General features: G+C 36.6%; 2 protein-coding genes across 3 annotated transcripts; one reads left to right on the top strand and one right to left on the bottom strand.

Moving 5' to 3' along the window:
- Nucleotides 1-514: 514 nt before the first annotated feature.
- Nucleotides 515-6,233, bottom strand: LOC139724285 (L-asparaginase 2-like). 2 transcript variants are annotated; one of them, XM_071635426.1, is made up of 4 exons: nt 6,093-6,233; nt 3,032-3,119; nt 2,117-2,276; nt 515-1,359 (listed from the first exon to the last, which is right to left on the bottom strand). In XM_071635426.1, exons 2-4 carry the CDS (start codon nt 3,075-3,077, stop codon nt 1,053-1,055), a joined length of 513 nt encoding a protein of 170 aa, XP_071491527.1. In that variant the 5' UTR covers nt 3,078-3,119; nt 6,093-6,233; the 3' UTR covers nt 515-1,052. The 2 variants fall into 2 exon arrangements, with proteins under 2 accessions (XP_071491527.1, XP_071491528.1); XM_071635427.1 differs by having other exon boundaries at nt 3,032-3,107.
- Nucleotides 6,234-8,937: 2,704 nt separating this feature from the next.
- LOC139724284 (F-box only protein 48-like) lies at nt 8,938-13,763 on the top strand. Its single transcript, XM_071635425.1, has 3 exons — nt 8,938-9,130; nt 10,236-10,616; nt 12,962-13,763. The coding sequence occupies exons 2-3, from the start codon at nt 10,326-10,328 to the stop codon at nt 13,121-13,123; spliced, it is 453 nt and encodes a 150-aa protein (XP_071491526.1). The 5' UTR covers nt 8,938-9,130; nt 10,236-10,325; the 3' UTR covers nt 13,124-13,763.
- Nucleotides 13,764-17,432: the final 3,669 nt, after the last annotated feature.

Here is a 17,432-nt window from a genome sequence, read left to right as displayed (position 1 = left end):
GATTCCCATCACTGCTTATAGAGATAGCTCGGATCTGCCAGATCTCACGTGGAGAGAGGTCTCCTTGCTCTCCACCTACCTGTTTTTCGTCACATTTTGCGTGCTGACCACTGGACATTCCCGTTGTTGAAATGAATAAGTTTCTTACACTGCTAAAGAGTAATTTCTTTTAGATCTATATCACTGCTGCACAAGTGTGGTCTTTCTTGTATGAATGTGAAAATGATACTTAAAAGGGAACGTCTAAGTTAAGCACAAGCTCAAGTTCATTTTACAGAGCTTGGAAAATCATAAGCAATTGCTAGCAAGAACAAGCAAAAGGTAGTTTTATGCATACGTTTTTAAGCAAACGCTTGGTCTCTAAGCAATTGCTTGCGGGCAGCAAGCAATTGCTTGCGCTTGCTAGCAAAAGCTTCTACTCGCAAGCAATTGCTTGTTTTTATGCATACGGATTTGAGTAAAAGGCTAGCACAAGCAATTGCTAGCGTTTATGCATCCGGCCAAATGCGTCTACTATTTGCTTGCAAGTGTTGTCAACTGGGTATAAAACTGCAAGTAATCATCATGAGGTAAGAAACAGATTTTGATGTGAACGAGAGACGTAGAAGATTGAACAGGAATGCTAATGAAAAGATTACACAGAAACAGGGCAAGAGAACACGTAACAATGGTGCTAAGATTCTTAGCGATTTCAATTACACTTTTGCATGATGATCGAGGGATGTAATATGTAAAAATGTACTGCGTCATAGTCCCAAACATGAGACTACTGGTACATGAGCACAACACGGTATACGCTGCAAACTGAGTGCTGAACATATCCACCTGCTTTCCAAATGATTTCTGGTCAGGTAGTCACTGACAAATACCGAGCATCCTACACATAACGGTCGTATTCTTTCACCCAAGTTATCCTCATCCACATGAGAATCAGCTCTTTGGCTCCAGAAATTATGATAGTTTGGATCATGATAATCAAAAAGAAGAAAAAATGGTCTTCAGTCTTTGCAATGGACTAATAGCATCGTCACACAAACAACGGCAACCTTTCTCTATTTTCGCACAAACTGCCCCGTGTCCGGCTCCCTCATTGCTTGTTTCCATGGCAACACCAGGCCATTCAGTACCACAAAGATCCCGTTTTCCGTCATGCACTGGATGGCCCCCAGAGCCGTTCCCACATTGAAGGTGGCGTCAGAGTCCCGAAACTTTTCAGGAAGAAAGGCACCGGTGAGAATGATTTTCTTTGGCAAATTCTGGTGACCGAGAAATGCAGCCGTCTTCAGAAGTGTGTCTGTTCCATGGGTGATGATTATGTGCTTCTCACTGCAGTCATTGCAAATTGTCAGTAGATTCAACCTGTGGAACAAAGTGCAAATTAGTTCATTATTTTAAAAAAAATCAAACATTTTGAAAGTACATGCACTGACAAGATACACATATGACACGTACGGACAATGAGGACATGTAGTTTGAAGTACACATGTAGTGACAAAATATTTTTTCTCTTTTAATGATTGGAACCACGTTTGAACACAAACAAATAAAAAATTTGTGAACATTGTTGAAATCTGCTAGAAAATTGAGTTGAAAAATAGGTTGACCTTTCAGCACATGCTACTGAAGAAGTAAGGCATATAGGATACAACCTATGAGTCAGTTCAGGTGACTTTTCTCAGCAGATTGTGTTGAAGAGGGCAATGCATCTACCGAATACAACAAAGTTTAAATTAGCAATGAGTCTAGGGGTACAAATTGCAAGGAAATAATAATGAACGTTTTAAAACACTACAATTGCAGCAGACATTTAGTCATGGATTACACACCCTAGATCTATTAGCATGACAGGAGGCATTGACTTTGAAGCATAAGTCATGAACAGTGCAAGTGTAAATTCCTTCAATGAATGATATCAACAGTCAATCAATATCATTCTTGTCTTCTGAATTTAAAAAAAAATCCTCCTCTCTGCATTTCTACAGAAGTTCCTTTTTTTTTCTTAATGCAAGATATTGAATGTCACACTATCACAAAATGCTTTAAAGCTTCTTGTAAAACTGTTCCACTGTACTTTCTATCAACTCTGGATTTACTCAGCTGAAAATTCTCAACAAACCTGTCTTCGTCTGAGATATACTGGCTGTCTTTTTGGCACACCGTCTCATAGCGCACCTTCAGAGGAATTCTGTGTCGTTCAAGAATGCTCTTGGCCGCACTCTCACCAATCTCGAAGGCATACGCCCCTTTCTTCTGTGGATAACTTTTATCAATTGTTCCTGGTGCAACAAAAAGTAAACAAACATTGGTTAAAAGAAAACAATAAATAGAAAGGCAATTTTGAAGAGACTGGGGTAATAGATGTTACAAATATCTCAGATCTGACATAAAAAGGAACTGCTACTTGCCACTAGCTTGCTTCTTTTCCTTTGATGACTACAGAATAACAGCGGATGTAAAATTCCTTTAGGAAGAATTGTGATTTGCTTCAATATCCACTAATGAGAAAATTGAATTTTCATTGGAAATTTGTTGGAAATTCCTATTGGGAACTAAATGGGCCAGTTTACCTTTGTATTAAAAAGCACCAAATGCATTTGAATACTTGGACTTACAAGTTGTTAAAAACAACTTTTGTTTGGTTTTCATGATATGAAAGTACCAAGTGTGTCAGCAAACTAGAATACCTGATACACAAATCAATAAGACTTGCTGAAATGCTCCACACGAAGTGGACTGAGTGAACTTACTTCCTGATTTCAGAGACTTTGAAAAGAGCTTGAGTATTTCAAGGTGATAGAAGAGCAGCTTGTATGTACATAAAAAAAAAAAAAAACACCAAAAAATCTTTTGTCATCATCATAACCAATAATAACATTATTCATATTATTCACTGCAAAGATATAGTACAGAATGGGGGATAGATCTAAAGCAAACCTTTCTGGAAAATGCATCATGTGTGTTTGTAAGTCAGAGCATGTTTGTGTAACTTTATGAAGTGTAAAGAGCTTAGTACTGAGATGAGCAGCCATACCTCCTGTCTGGATGACCAGCAGCTGCATCACTGCATTCCGATCCATCTTTCCTCTTTTCTTGTTGGATAGTACTTACTGAAAGAAACACTGAAGATTTTCATACAATGATTACGCTCATAACACAGAAACAAATAAAATAAGTAAAGGTGTAGCAAGTACGCCAGTCCAGTAATTGGCCCACACTATTCTATATTTTTGAGCATTTGTACAGTATTGGTGAATGGAAGTGTACCGCAGTTCTGAAATACTTGCTTATATTAAATGAACATGATGAAGATATGCTAAAAATATTTCCTATGACTTGGGAGCCAAGTGATGGTTAGGGAGAGCCCATGAAATAACAATTCCTCAAATAAACATGAATTTTCATACATTTGAATTTTCATAGTTACCATGTGCATGCCAATGGTGCTTTGTGTAGACTGTATCAACTACCTATTAATTACAGTTATGCAAGGTTTTAAAATCTCCTTGTTCTATAAAGCCAAAAGGTTTCTTTCCTTTTCGTTGGAATTAGCCACATGTAATACCTTCTTCTATAAACATTGCTTCTACACATGTACTTAGTTTTGGTTACAATGTCTGCCCAACATAGCTGTAACACATGTTACACAAGGCCTGAGTGGTAAACATGAAAATGAAATTTGCAACTGTATCTCCAGAATTCAAACTGTTATGTTTCCTTCCACGCACATTTTTGGCAAACCTCCACGAGTTGCAGATGCAAAATTTGAGGATGCAGTGCATGAAATTTATAGTACAATGTAGAATTGCAAGTAAAGAAAAAGAAACTAGCAACAAACAAAAAAAAATTAAAAAAATCACTGATTACAGTAACCACCATAGCATTGCCAAATTACTCCTGTTTGGGTTCTTGGTCGGTGTGTTACTTGTCATTTTTCATCATTATTCACTGAGTTCTTGAAACCAGAGAAGTGAAAAAATTGTCCATTTCATCTTTTGGGACTCACTCCAGACCCCCACATAAACAAACCAACCTCATTGCACTTCTCCTCAAAATATGGAGAACACTAAGAATAGCAGACGTTACCCTCATGGAAAACTCCTTTTTTTTTCTTCTTTTTTTTGCAACAGTCTTCAACAAGTTGTTCTATATTCTTTTCTATTTTTAAATTCGCTACAGAGTACACTATATTTCAAGCAAACAGAATTAACAATTGACATGAACACTTACTGGCATCTTCAGTACAAGTGCATGTCACACATTTGGTATCTTTAAGGATAAGCCATTTTAACTGTAACAATGACAGCTGGGAAACAATGGGAATTTTAGCACAATGTTCATACTGGGGTTTAGACTATCTCTTTCATATTTTTCACATGTAGAGGAATCATCCCTCTTTGCGACAGGGTACCTACTTGCGGCAGGGGCCGTTTCATTCGTTGATGAAAAAACCCAATTAGGTGCAAGATTCTCTCACTTCCCATGACACTTGCGAGTAACTCCCACTCTTGTTCCACTACTGTAAAACAAGGAATGTTTGCGTGCATTTTAATTTCGCGAATTTCGCGAGCGCCAAGAATCGCAAAATTAAAATGCACACAAAATTCCTTGTCTGCACTATATGCATTGAACGCAAGTGGCAATTTGCGAAAATTTCAAGCCACAAAAAAGGCAGTCGGCTCCAATTCGTGAAAATTTTGTGTCACAAATATATCATGTTATACTGGTACAGTACTATAAGTGGGACTGAGCTCTAGCTAAACACACTTGACGTCCTTCAGCTGTTCTATCGATGAATGAAACTGCCCCTGCATGCTGCAAATTTTTGAAATAGGCCCTAGGTTGGGCTATCCAGAACACACACGACTCGACTTATCATGGTGTGGTCAATGAATCTTCATCCAGCGTCTCTATAACAAATACAAGCTTCAAGTTCAAGTTCTATCACAATCTGCATTATCATGATTATGCCTTATTCACGTGTACTAGCATCAGTAGTTTAAAGGACAAGTTCACCTTCATAGACATGTGGGTTGAGTGAATGCAGCAATATTAGTAGAACACATCAGTGAGAGTTTGAGCAAAATCGGACAATCCGTTAAAAAGTTATGAATTTTTGAAGTTTCCGCTCAGTCACGGCCGGATGAAAAGACAACTATAGCTTGTGATGTCACACGAGTACAACGATATAAAGAAAGAATAAAGAAAATTCAACATATTTCAATTTTTCTCGCATAACAAAAAAAAAAACCACTCGACTTCTCTCTTTCAGAAGGCAGGGGGAATAATATTACCCTTAACATACGTCAGTAGCAAGTCGAAGAACTGTGCACTTTATTCAAAAAGTAAAGTTTTGTGAAATTCTCTTTTTATTTTCCTTATATAGTTGTACGCATGTGACATCATACACTGTAGTAGTCTTCTCTTCAGCAGTGACTGCGCAGATATTTAAAATATTCGTAACTTTTGAATGGATTGTCCAATTTTCCTCAAACATTCACTGATGTATTCTACTAATATTGCTGCATTCTCTCAATCCTTATGTATATGAAGGTGGACTTGTCCTTTAATACTAAGATTACTTTAGAAATATGAAGCAGATTCTACGAAGTAGCGTAGGTAGGTATTCCTTTGATGGATCTTCATAATATGAAGCAATCGGCAATCATACTACTTTTTATACAACTACAAGCTCGCTAGCTCCAACTGAACTCAACTCCCAAGTTCAACCAGGGAGGTGGGACTTCAGGGAGATGGGAAGTCCCACCTCCTTGGTTCAACTGACCTACCACACTTGTACTCAGCATTCACTGCAATCTTGAATACCTTAATTTTACGAGTTGTTTTTTCTCATTTAATTCGCAATCCTGATATCGGAGGTGCGAAAGTCAGGTGAACTCATAACTAAGCCAAACAAATAGCCCCGTTTTGTACTGTGTAAGAAGTTCAAACACACTGACGCAAACAACGCCTAACAATATGAGTATGACGCACCACACACGACTCAGAACTAGCAAGGAGCATGTCTTCGCAGTGTCCCACATTGGAGTTATACCAATGAGATTTTACACCAAATCTGCTAGAGTTTTACTCACAAGTTTCAGAAGGAAAAGCTCAAACTCGTCACAGTAAATCTGCTGTCAAATGTCCAACATCAATTCCGGCATTATTTCCTCAAACCATTTGGACAGTTAGAGATTATGACCCAGCGCAATGTTTCCCCTGCCAGTAACCCATGCGCATGGACTTGCTCGACTCCGACCCGTTGGCCGCGCCGCCGCGGCCGCCCGCCCATCTCTTACCGGCCGTTACCGCGCTCTTTCTGTTCGATGCTTGCAAAACACGCGAACTCCGCATCTGGTGCTGTGCGTGTACTGCCCACTGTTTTGTTCTTGTTTTTTCTTTTGTATATTACAGCATGGTTGTGTTTGTGAATGCCAAGTTGAAGAAATAGTCTGCTTGAATAGACTCAATACGAAAATTGAATATCAAAAATATTATATGCATGAAAAGGTTCTACAAAATACTTGAATTGTCCAAAAGATATGCAATAAAAAAGTACTGTACATGCAATGAAAACATTTTTTAGCTTGAACTCTTAGAATTGCAATGCATTTATTGAAATGCAAACAAACTAAGACTGCATTTCTAATCTACCATACAACCACAAATTGCGCCCCGCCTCCTTCACAGCCATATTCTCATTACGAAGTGTTTCCGTTTATTATTTTTTTAACCGACTTGGCTAATCGCCATTACGTAAGGAACATGTTGTAAACGGTTTCATTAAAGCTATAGGCAGAGATCTTCTCAGATGATACTCCAAAGACACGTCATGATTATCAGATTTGATTTATCTGTCAGTACCACCTATATCACGTTGAATACCTAAATAAACCATGTTTTGAAATACCTGATATCATTCACAGACTGATATTGAAATTTCTGGTTCAATACAAGCACCTTAAGATGTTCCAAAGTCGCAGATAAATTCAGAAGACTTTAGATTATTTCTTTTGATACGCATTGATGCACAATTCATGTGTCGTAAAACCACTTTCACGACTGTGCTTAGGCAAGTGAAATAGCAGCTTTTTAAAGTACACCTTGACTATTAGTTTTTCAACTCCTTTTCACATTTCTCAATGAAAAATACATAAAATATAGCAAAATGAAATGATGCATGATAGCTATAGCTAGGATACACAATAGGAATATTGCAAACATATATGTTATAGAACATGGTGGTTAATATAGGAATCTAAGTATAAATGCTAAAGAAGACGATGATGAAAAGCAAGCCAGTATTGAAATCAAGTGTAAAGATCAAGATTAGGAGCATGGAGACAACTTTAGACCATATAGAAAACAAAAAGAAAAGACAAAGAAATACTCGGGGATAGAGCAACCATCGGAGAAGTAAACCCAATGCTATAGACAGATTAATGGTTGTTATTATAGCAATGTTGACAGTATAGAAATAGTGCAATTCGGACAATTAGAAAACTATTCATATTTGGGGTCTAAGCAGAAGAGATTGGGAAAAGAAAAAGAAAACATGTACCAATATTTTTTCAAGAATTCACGTAATCATCAGGTGCAATGAAGTGAGCACAACAATTCCTATACTGTGACCACACCATATGTATATTATGATTAACGTTTGCTCTTTTTTAACTGCTTTCGAATGTATATACAGTGAACTTTAAATGCATGGGGCATTTACATGAAATACTAAAAAGTCTTACTTAAATAATTAACCAATGTAGTTCTGCATGGATGACAACATGCAACCATCTATATTCTTAATGGAAGTTCTTCTGCTTGGAAACGTTAGATGCCATGGCCAAGGTATAAGTGTAGGATACTGCATGTCATCACTGTCTGGCGTATAAAAGCACAGTATGCATACATAAAATAGGTCCTAAATTTAAGAGAAAAATAATATCACATCGATATAGACACATGTACAGGGCTTTTCCACGCATGGTACAAACGATATTCTGACATGAAATTAAATAATGGCTGTATTTGAGCCGAAAAACACAACTAAACCTCAGTAGGAGAAAACTGAATTAAATGGGACAGCGGTTTTTTTTTGTGTGTGTGTTTTGTTTTTGTTTTTGTTTTTGTTTTGTTTTGTTTTGTTTTGTTTTTTTTGTTTTTTTTTTTTGTTTTTTGGTTTGTTTTTTTTTTTTTTTTTTTTTTGGGGGGGGGGGGGGCAAGGTCACGCCAGAAAGAGAGAGTTTTGGATGTGTTTGTATAGGAATGATGACGTCATGATTATTATAATTGACAGTGCCATCAGGGATATGAACTGCTGCATGTAATAGTTGTTGTCATAATCATTTTTCTTCAATCTTCAAAGCGCTCGGCAACCCTGAATTTGACTTGTGTGCTTGTCTTAGGGAGGAATATCATGACTGATGTGAGATCTTAGGGTTAGGACAATTACAAATTGTCAGTGCAACAAGCGGTCCCTTACCATTGTTGAGGTACCACTGGACCTACCTGATCAAGTGATTTGTTTTTGTAAGCATTGTTCAGAGACTGAAAAGGGATCTTATACATTTTTCATTATTGTTAATTTTACGGGACATTGAAATGCCCTTGTGACTGTTTCTCACCAAGGAACACACGCTCATATGCCCCCCCCAAAAAAAAAAAACAAACAAACAAACAAAAACACCCAATCTCCATACACCCTAGGGCCTATAGTTGAACAAACCAAATTATGAGCTCTTCGTCTCGACCGAGTTGTTGTCATCAATGGGCACGTCTGATTTGAGGCTAGGTTGACCTTTGACACGCCCCTGAAAAATTAAAATACAACAACAAAAACTTTGGCGTCGGCGTTGCGTGTACGTGTGTTCCTGTGTGTAAGCAGTTGTTGACAAACTGTGTACGGGATGCCGATGGTATCGGTGGTTGAGCAACAGCGTCAGGGAATTCCCGTTTTCTGACCGTACTCCTGTCTTCATGATGTCAGTGACAGTGGTGCTCAACGTGAATCCAGTCTATAGAAACTCTCCATTAATCCTTATCTATAAATGTATAGAATTCACGGTTGTATAAACCTACCTCCCGAATGAGAAAATATTCGAAGTTTGACGATTTAGCAGTGAACAGTTAGGTAAGTCCGTGGCGTGGGGTCCAAAGACACGCCTATCAATCATACTCTGCGGGCTCGCGCTGGGTCCGCTGTTTTGTTGCTAGTTTGTGAATAACAATGTCCTTTTAAATTCCGAACTGTATAGGCCTACGTGTTGTAGTACGACGTAGCGATGTTAGCTAAGTGCTGATGCGGGGATCGGGATGTTGAATTTGTCTGATTTTATGGTACACTTTTCTCATAGGCCCGTGACTTCTGATTACAGATCCTCTAATCTATTTTATTAAAAACTTTTAAAACTTACTAAATTCTTGGCAATTAGGAGATCCCCGGCCCTGGGAGCGGAGATTCTGTGAAGCAAATAACTTACTCTGGTCAGGCGTTGCCGTTGTACTACTACTAACTTGTAGTCTAGTATAAAGCGGAACATATCCCCGACAATAACTATTAACAGACTGATCTTTCGGTCTGTATGGGGACTGGCTCATTGCATTTCACTGAAGCCTTCATCATGTTTGACTTTGCTCCATGTAGATGCTCAAAACTTGTTGTTATCTTGATTTTCAGTGGGCCTACAATGTACTAGGTCTAGGTCTAATATTAATTATTATCTATTCTAGACTCTATCTAGATCCAGATCTAGTCATATCATGCAGTTGTGACTGATCAGGATTCACAGAGCAGAATTATAGAAGCAGCAATATTATCAATGGCAGCTGAAATTACTGACCGACAAGTATGTCTAATTCCGCGAAAAACTTCTCATTTATGATAGAATGACATTGGCTGGGTCAGTTTTTCAGCCAATTTCATTATTGTAAATGAGAAGTTTTTCGCGGAATTAGACATATTTGTCGGTCCACTGATATTAGCGATTGTTTATTGAAGTTTTTGCAAAATTAGAAATGATGGTAAGTATGGAAAATATTGGTAACAACAGTGATGAAAAATTTTCATTGCAGTATCAATTAGTAATTGCAACAATAGAGATCATGGCAACAGCAATAAAGGTTACGACAAGTTATTGTGCACATGATTGCAAAAGATACAGAAACGTACAGCACAGATAAAAAACATTTGATAGCAGACATGTTTAACTTTGCTTTTGCTCCTTCTTTGTTTGCAGAATTCAATCATCACAGCCAACATATTGTGGCAACAAGCGAGGCTTGTCCATTGCAACCTTATGTAACAGACTGCACAGACTTTAGTCTCAATGTCTTCTGGATATTTGGCAGAGAGGGCAGTAACGGAAACATCACCAGAAATGTCCCGTCTCAAGAATGCCAACAGCTGTGACAATTTCATGTGGCACCTCCCACCGGAGGTCTGCCTCCAGATCTTCTCTGCCGTGGACATCCAGAGCCTCTGCAAAGCTGCCCAAACGTGTAAGGGTTGGAACGATGTCATTGGGAAAACAGACTACCTGTGGAAAATCCTCTGCCAACAGCACTGCGAGGACTGGAGGGATGTAATGGATGACAGGGCCAGTGGCTATACATGGAAGGTAGCCAGATTGCATTTTGCAGTTTACATTCAAGGATGCATTTGAGGATAGGGATAGGGAGCAGGCCTTCTGCAGTCTGTTTTTGTGTACCGTCTACCATGTGTGTGTGTGTGTGTGCCTTTTTCTTTGTCAAAAAAGGTAAAATCTCAAGTCAAGGAAACATGATTTTGCCTCTTCTCACCTTTCTTATTTTTTTCTTTTATTTCTTGATCAACTCATCAAGTCTAGGAAACCACAAACATGTATCTGTCTTTTGATCCGCATCTTTTTATTATCAATTTTATCATTCATTGCAAGTACGTATTTCATATCTCTTCAAAAAAAAAAATTGCCTCTCTCATTTGAATCCTATTTTGGTCATATACAAAGATTTGTGTATCTCTGTGGGGAAATTTATAACTGATCAAGAGACTCAAAACACATTCTATAACATTTACTTTTAAAAGCAAAACTTTTTAATTTTTTCTGATATGTGCAAATCACATTTAATCTGTTCAATCTAACCTTTGTCCCATATAGGATTCACAGTTAAGAGTTACCAGTGAAATAAGGACAAGATGATAATTTCTCCTGCAAACTTACCCTGGGGCTTGATGAGTGAATAATATTGCATATGAGTCTAACAACCCTGAGAATACATGCTTGTGTATTCCTCTTTGTAAATTTATGTTTTTGTTTGTCAGTACCAATGGCAATTGTACTTTTTTATGTAAGCCCTGACAGAATTTTTATTTTCACCTGTAAAATTCAAATTCAAGGTACAATGTATGTGTCCTTTTCAACTCAAAGCATAAATTCAAATATACTATCATGCAATTTGTGATGTAGTGTTATCTGTGTCCTTATTTATTCATTTATTCAATTTTATTTACAGCAAACATGGTAGTCACATTCAGAGCCCAGGGGCCTTTTTCTAAGTGACCCTGTTAATTAGAGTTATCAGAATTCAGATATTATGTGAATGCGGTGAAAGAAGCAAGCATTTTATGAATACGTTTGAAGTGCAGTATGTAATAGAGGTAAGAAAGCAACATTCCAAAATCATTATTTGGCAGGGTCAATAAAATTGTGATACAGATCGAGATATACATGTACGATAACTACAAGGAAACATATAAAAAGAGGAAAACCAATAAGAACCAATATGACAGTTAACAAATACTAACGAGCATCATAGAGATGTGACTATCAATTACATTGCTTGTTATAATGGCATGTAGAGTACTGAGTTTGATTTGCTGATTGAAGTTACAGTAGATCAAGACAGCTGGAAAAAAATTGACCTGACTGCAGTACTAGTCTTGCACTAGTCTTTATAGCACATACCATGTTTAGTATCTGTGTAGTTTAATAAGCTCTGTAATAATTATTGGATGCATTGAAAGATGCAATTGTTGATGAAATGTGGAGTAATCGCTAATCAGGGTTCTTCAGATAGGTTTAATGGGGCTCTTCTTTTGCTAATATATGTGAGACCCACTCCCCCCCCCCCCCAAAAAAAAAAGAGAAATAACATAAACCTCTTTGTATGTGGATTAGTAATTTTGACATGGCCTTTGATATGTTGCACTGTCTCATTTATAGATCTCTCTAGTTATCTGAGATATTCTTTCTGATGGTATCATGGAATGTCTTTTACAAATAAAATCAATGTTTTGGTATTTACAGCTTTTGATCATACAGTGTTGATATAGTTGATATCGGGATTGTCTGTAGGATATCATGCCTGCAATGTGTCATTTTAGTTCAGCTAAGCCTTCATGTCTGTACATGTTAAACATGTGTTTATTCAATGTCAACAAGGAGCCATCAAGTTCCCCATAAATATACACAATGCAACATGCAAATTACATTTAGGCCTATAGGGACTTGTTGACTTTGAAAGTCAACAAGTGTGTTGCTTCAATCAACTTTATGATAATATCCACAAGCAGACTTGTTGATTACTAAATGTTTTCCAGATTTGTGTTGACTTGCCTGAAAAGAAATAGAAAAGAAAAATCCATGATTAACCCAAAATATTGCCATGTAGTGATTAGTGTGTTCAGGATATATTTGGCCAGTGGTATGGCATTGAAAGAAACATATGCATTTGAGCAGTCCGAAGGGCTCCATAGTTACTTGGGTAGATACATCCATGAATTTGAATACAGCAGTAAACTTGAATGGAAAATGGAAATATGAAATGAAATGTTACTGTTGAGCCATTTCAGAGAAATTTCACAAAGATTCATGGCCAGCAGTTATTATTGCTCTGTTTTGCTACTCTTTGCATCACGTTTGCCTTCAAGATGTGCGCATTGAAAGTTTTATTCTCTCTCTCTCTCTCATCTTGTGTTTTGCAGGAAACCTTTCAGCGTAACTTTGCCCACCAGGCCATCAAAAGGAAATGGCTGAGAGGTGACTTCAGTGCCTTCCACTCATACCGGGATCTTCCAAGCAGGGTCATGTGCATTATGGACGTGCACACATGGGGACAAATACTGGAACTTGAGCTGCAGAGATAGACTTCTAGCCATAAACTTACATAAGAACAATATGCCCTATCATTCTTCTTCTTATTTATTTACTTTTTTCGAGGTGATCGGAGTATCCTCTCGGATCATTAGTTTTTGTTTTTGCATGATATGAGATATCCCCCGCAAATCACAAAAATTTGCTGAAAGCGAAAGCAGGAAAATAATAACTTTGGCTCATTCTGTGAGATTGGACTAAAAAGGATCACTAACACTTATTTTGTAGGCATATGACATCTAATGAGATCCTATGAGGGTAAAAAGAAAAACAAATGTTGTGATCACCTGGCTGTTATGTTGCTGACGTGGTGCTGTTAATTTATTTCATCTTCAGTTGTATCACATTGTCTGTACAGTACCTATGATGGTTTGGAATTTTGTTCCTGTGAGACAGTTTGTGCAAGAACATGACAGCATGGATACCCTTGCGCCAGAATTGAGGGGAAAAAGTATAATTGTTGATATTGCTAGGGCAATGATATGATAATATAATGTAAGTAAATGTCATCATCGTTTTATAGCTATCTTATGAAGCCCCTTGGAGACAATTTCTTCAGTATTTCATAGACTTTGCTTTAAGCCTTCACTGACTCGAGGCCTTGGGTGATTTCTCTTACAATTCCAGAGCCAAACTTACTACAGTCAAACATTAGTTTTGTAAATGTGTATGGAATCGTGTGCAATATATTGTATTGTAATGGCCTCACCTTGCAGGATCACAGTCAGCCATGCTACTTTCTAATACGGACTTCCCTGTAAGGTTAGAGTGTGAAAATTAGAGGCATTTGATGGAGCTGTCAGTGATAACTCTTTTAAGCAATACAAAGGAAACAGCATCACAGAAGTCTAGTGGTAGTGAGGCTGCTTTCCAATACATCTCAAATGATGCCACCTCATTTTCCCTCTTGGACAATACTATGGCTTCATTGTCTTTGGAGTGAGAAGATCCTGGCCGTATATTATGAAGTAAATCTAATATAAAAGTTTGTATTTTAGCTGCAGATATAAATTTTATACTTATGTTTGATGTTTTATATTTATGTGTATATATCTTTAAAAAAGATATTTTATTTACTAGCTTTAGATGTTATTATATGAGACTTATTCAAAAGCATTTATAAATACGCTTGTATGACATATTGTTCCAGCCAATTCAGAATTTGGCTTCAACAAGTTTTATCAGATAAAACTGTACATTTTGTTACCAGTATGTGTGCATGTTTGTCAAGTCCTTTGAATCTTGATTTTTAATATTAGATTCCTTGACTGAACTTTGTAATGCTGTTATTCAACATGTCCTATGGCTACATAGAATTTTTAACTGTCTAATCATCAGGTCAATTGACTGTTTATATATATATATATATATATATATATATATATATATATATATATATATATATATATATATATATATATATGCCCTCCTTATTCCTGTTACTATATATCTTAACTACCATGCTGTGCTCTAGTGTTGGATGATGCAAGTGATACAAATTTTGTCTAGTACTGGTTAGTATTCTTAAAAAGTGAATGACTGTGAGTTAGATGTGACTTCAGACACTGCACATTATACTGCATTTGTCATATATTTGCAAACACAACACATGTATTTTGCAAATCAGGACCTTTAAGAAGTTCAAGAGTAGCTGAATTCAAGATCAAGAAGTACGTTGATGGAATGAGGAGTAAGTGGACGTGTATTATCAATAGCAAGTTCTTTGCACAGTCAAGATTTCTGCCTTGGAGAAAATATACATTGCATTAATTGTATAGTGGCAATTATGATAGTGTGATATCATGTGGATGTCATTTTGTTGAAATCAGCTGACTTTCACAATTTGCAAAGATAAAAGTGCAGCAAAATATGGCATATGCCTTATTCTGTTTCGGCACATTAGGTGGGAATTGTGGCATCGTCAATGTGTTTAAAATCAACTAACAAAATCTCAAACATTTGAGGCTGATTTATACTGGGCTCACAGTCTATTATTATTCACGATGTCATAGAGAACTCTTTATTTCCACTTTTTTGATTGAGCCAGCAGATTTATTAAATTTGGTATGCATTGGATTCATGAACATGCACTGTTTTCACAGTTGGAGCATGTACAAGTACAGACATGTAACATACCGGTAGTCTGCGCTCAGAACCATAAATGACTTGTTTGCCCTTGCCACGCATATGACTGGAGTAAAAATTCCCTGTAGGTCACAGTTGGGGAACACACTGCTAAATATTTCATTATTTCAATGAAATTGAATTTAAAAAATGCTACATGTTGTCATTGTCATGTTTCTGGCACTGTTGTGATGCTCTATGCAGCAAAGGTGAAACAATAAGAGGACAAACACTTTGTGGAAGACAGCAAGGAAATATTAAGTTTTGTGTTGGCTGAATAGTTGGCAAGCATTTCATACCAACTGCACCAACTTGCCCACAGTCCAGGTGTGAAATGGATTCAAATACTTTTGGTCAATGCTTGAAGAGCATGCATCAACTTCACATTAATAAGAAATGTAATTGCCATTCATACAAACAGTTTTGCTTTTATCCCATACAGTCAAAGTCAATGAATTGAAGGCATATTCTCTCTGTGCTGGTGTATTTGTCTGTGTGGACAGCTGTCTGATTTGAAAGATTGTAACTCAGTTTGCAATCTAAAACTTTGGTGAGAAGGTCCAGTTCTTTTTTAATTTTAACGCAGATTCAACTTCAGTGTAGTATTATCCAGACTGTATGCACAAACTATGATAATGAATGAAAAACATTACTCAAATCCCAAATAAAATACATACTCCAACTTGCACAACGATAGGTCAGCAGTATACCCTTTACTATGCCCCTCCTTTTATGATACATTGTGTCTCTCAGTTACATGTACATTTTCTTTTTCGTATAGTACTACTGGTATGTGTTTATATTGTTTACTACACAATATCTGGTCGTATTGCATATTGTTAGTCCAGCTTTATTCTCATTTGCCGAAAAAGACAAAAGAATGCTTATACAACTTGTATTATAGAATTTAAAAGTGTGTGTTCTACCATCTTAAAGGAAAAAGAAATGTGCAATGTATATGATAGTGTCATCAGAAGATATGAAGATATGAAAAACAATATCCAAAAGTTGCATTTGCCTACTGCATGTTGTACTAGACTTCATTTGAATCAATCTCACTGTCTTTGAAGAAGAATAACAACATTTGCCCTTAATTGTTTCACTTAAGACTTTGTTACTAAGGTGCAAATGGAAACATTATTCCCTGTTATAGTATAATAATGTTGCTGAGAAATTGCATTTATTTATAGCAGAAGTTGGCATGAATGGCATAATTGATATGTCTGAATCTTAGAGCATGAATAATTTTGTTCTAGGGAATCTGTCACTGCTAGTGAAAAGAGAGGTCCACTAATTAATATGAATCTGTGGTCATTATTATAAAGAAAATATGTTATGTGGTCACATATAGTTATGAAAAACATATATTTGCTGCACAGTGCACATTAGCTATAGAATAGCAAAATATTAAATGGCAATGTTGACTGTCTCCATGAATATAAAATCTTTATTATGAATAAAGAATTTCTACTGAATCTGATTACACTGTTGTAATAGTGAGTTTCTTTGGTCTGATGTGATAGTGTACCTAATGCACAATGGGTTTCCGTGACATGATGGGAATGTCAGATTTCTGGCAATAATTTCCTTTTTAAATTGCAATGTTGAGCATTTCAGGAAAGCTGACTATACTTGAATACATGTGTACACTGCATGTATAAATGTTACATAGATACAGTTCAACCTCGACTGTTCGGCTATGTCTCGTCTGGACTTCTGTATCATCCAAACATGTTCACACAGTGAAGACATAAAAAAATATAAATCAAGGTGATTTCAAACTCACTAAAAACTCATTTTTCTGTAAGTTGTTTAATGATGTGTTTTCGGTTGATATATATGTAATTTTCTTCTTTTGTTTTTGTGTGTTCTTATACATGTATCTGTCTTTTCTCGTTTCTAAAAAAGGGCTTAGAGACTTAAATGTAATTTGCGCTCTATAAAAATGGTTTATCATTATTATTGTTAAAAACTCCCACAAAACTCTTGCACTTAACCTGTAACATTCCCAACAGAAACGTGTTATAAATTTTCATTAAATTATTTCATTTTCCGTAAAAAAAAAAATGGATAATAATCTTGATAGGCTAACATAGGTAATGCCACTGCTGCAGTGTACACCACCTTTGGCTACCACTGATCAGCAGCTACATGTACATAGAGCTGTAAACATTGTTT

Source organism: Diadema antillarum, unplaced genomic scaffold (assembly GCF_040938485.1).
Source record: "Diadema antillarum isolate AM-2024a unplaced genomic scaffold, OU_Dant_1.0 scf00000210, whole genome shotgun sequence".
NCBI classification, from domain to species: domain Eukaryota; kingdom Metazoa; phylum Echinodermata; class Echinoidea; order Diadematoida; family Diadematidae; genus Diadema; species Diadema antillarum.
Note: the sequence above shows the minus strand (reverse complement) of the source record. Positions and strands in the feature narration are given on the sequence as shown.

What these genes read in the sequence shown, in the direction of transcription:
- LOC139724285 (XM_071635426.1), bottom strand. Translation starts at nt 3,077, where the DNA reads ATGGATCGGAATGCAGTGATGCAGCTGCTGGTCATCCAGACAGGAG. An exon ending in GCTGGTCATCCAGACAGGAG is followed by an intron (nt 2,277 to 3,031) that starts GTATGGCTGCTC and finishes TTGTTGCACCAG; the next exon opens with GAACAATTGATAAAAGTTAT. An exon ending in TATATCTCAGACGAAGACAG is followed by an intron (nt 1,360 to 2,116) that starts GTTTGTTGAGAA and finishes TTTGTTCCACAG; the next exon opens with GTTGAATCTACTGACAATTT.
- LOC139724284 (XM_071635425.1), top strand. Translation starts at nt 10,326, where the DNA reads ATGTCTTCTGGATATTTGGCAGAGAGGGCAGTAACGGAAACATCACCA. An exon ending in CCAGTGGCTATACATGGAAG is followed by an intron (nt 10,617 to 12,961) that starts GTAGCCAGATTG and finishes TGTGTTTTGCAG; the next exon opens with GAAACCTTTCAGCGTAACTT.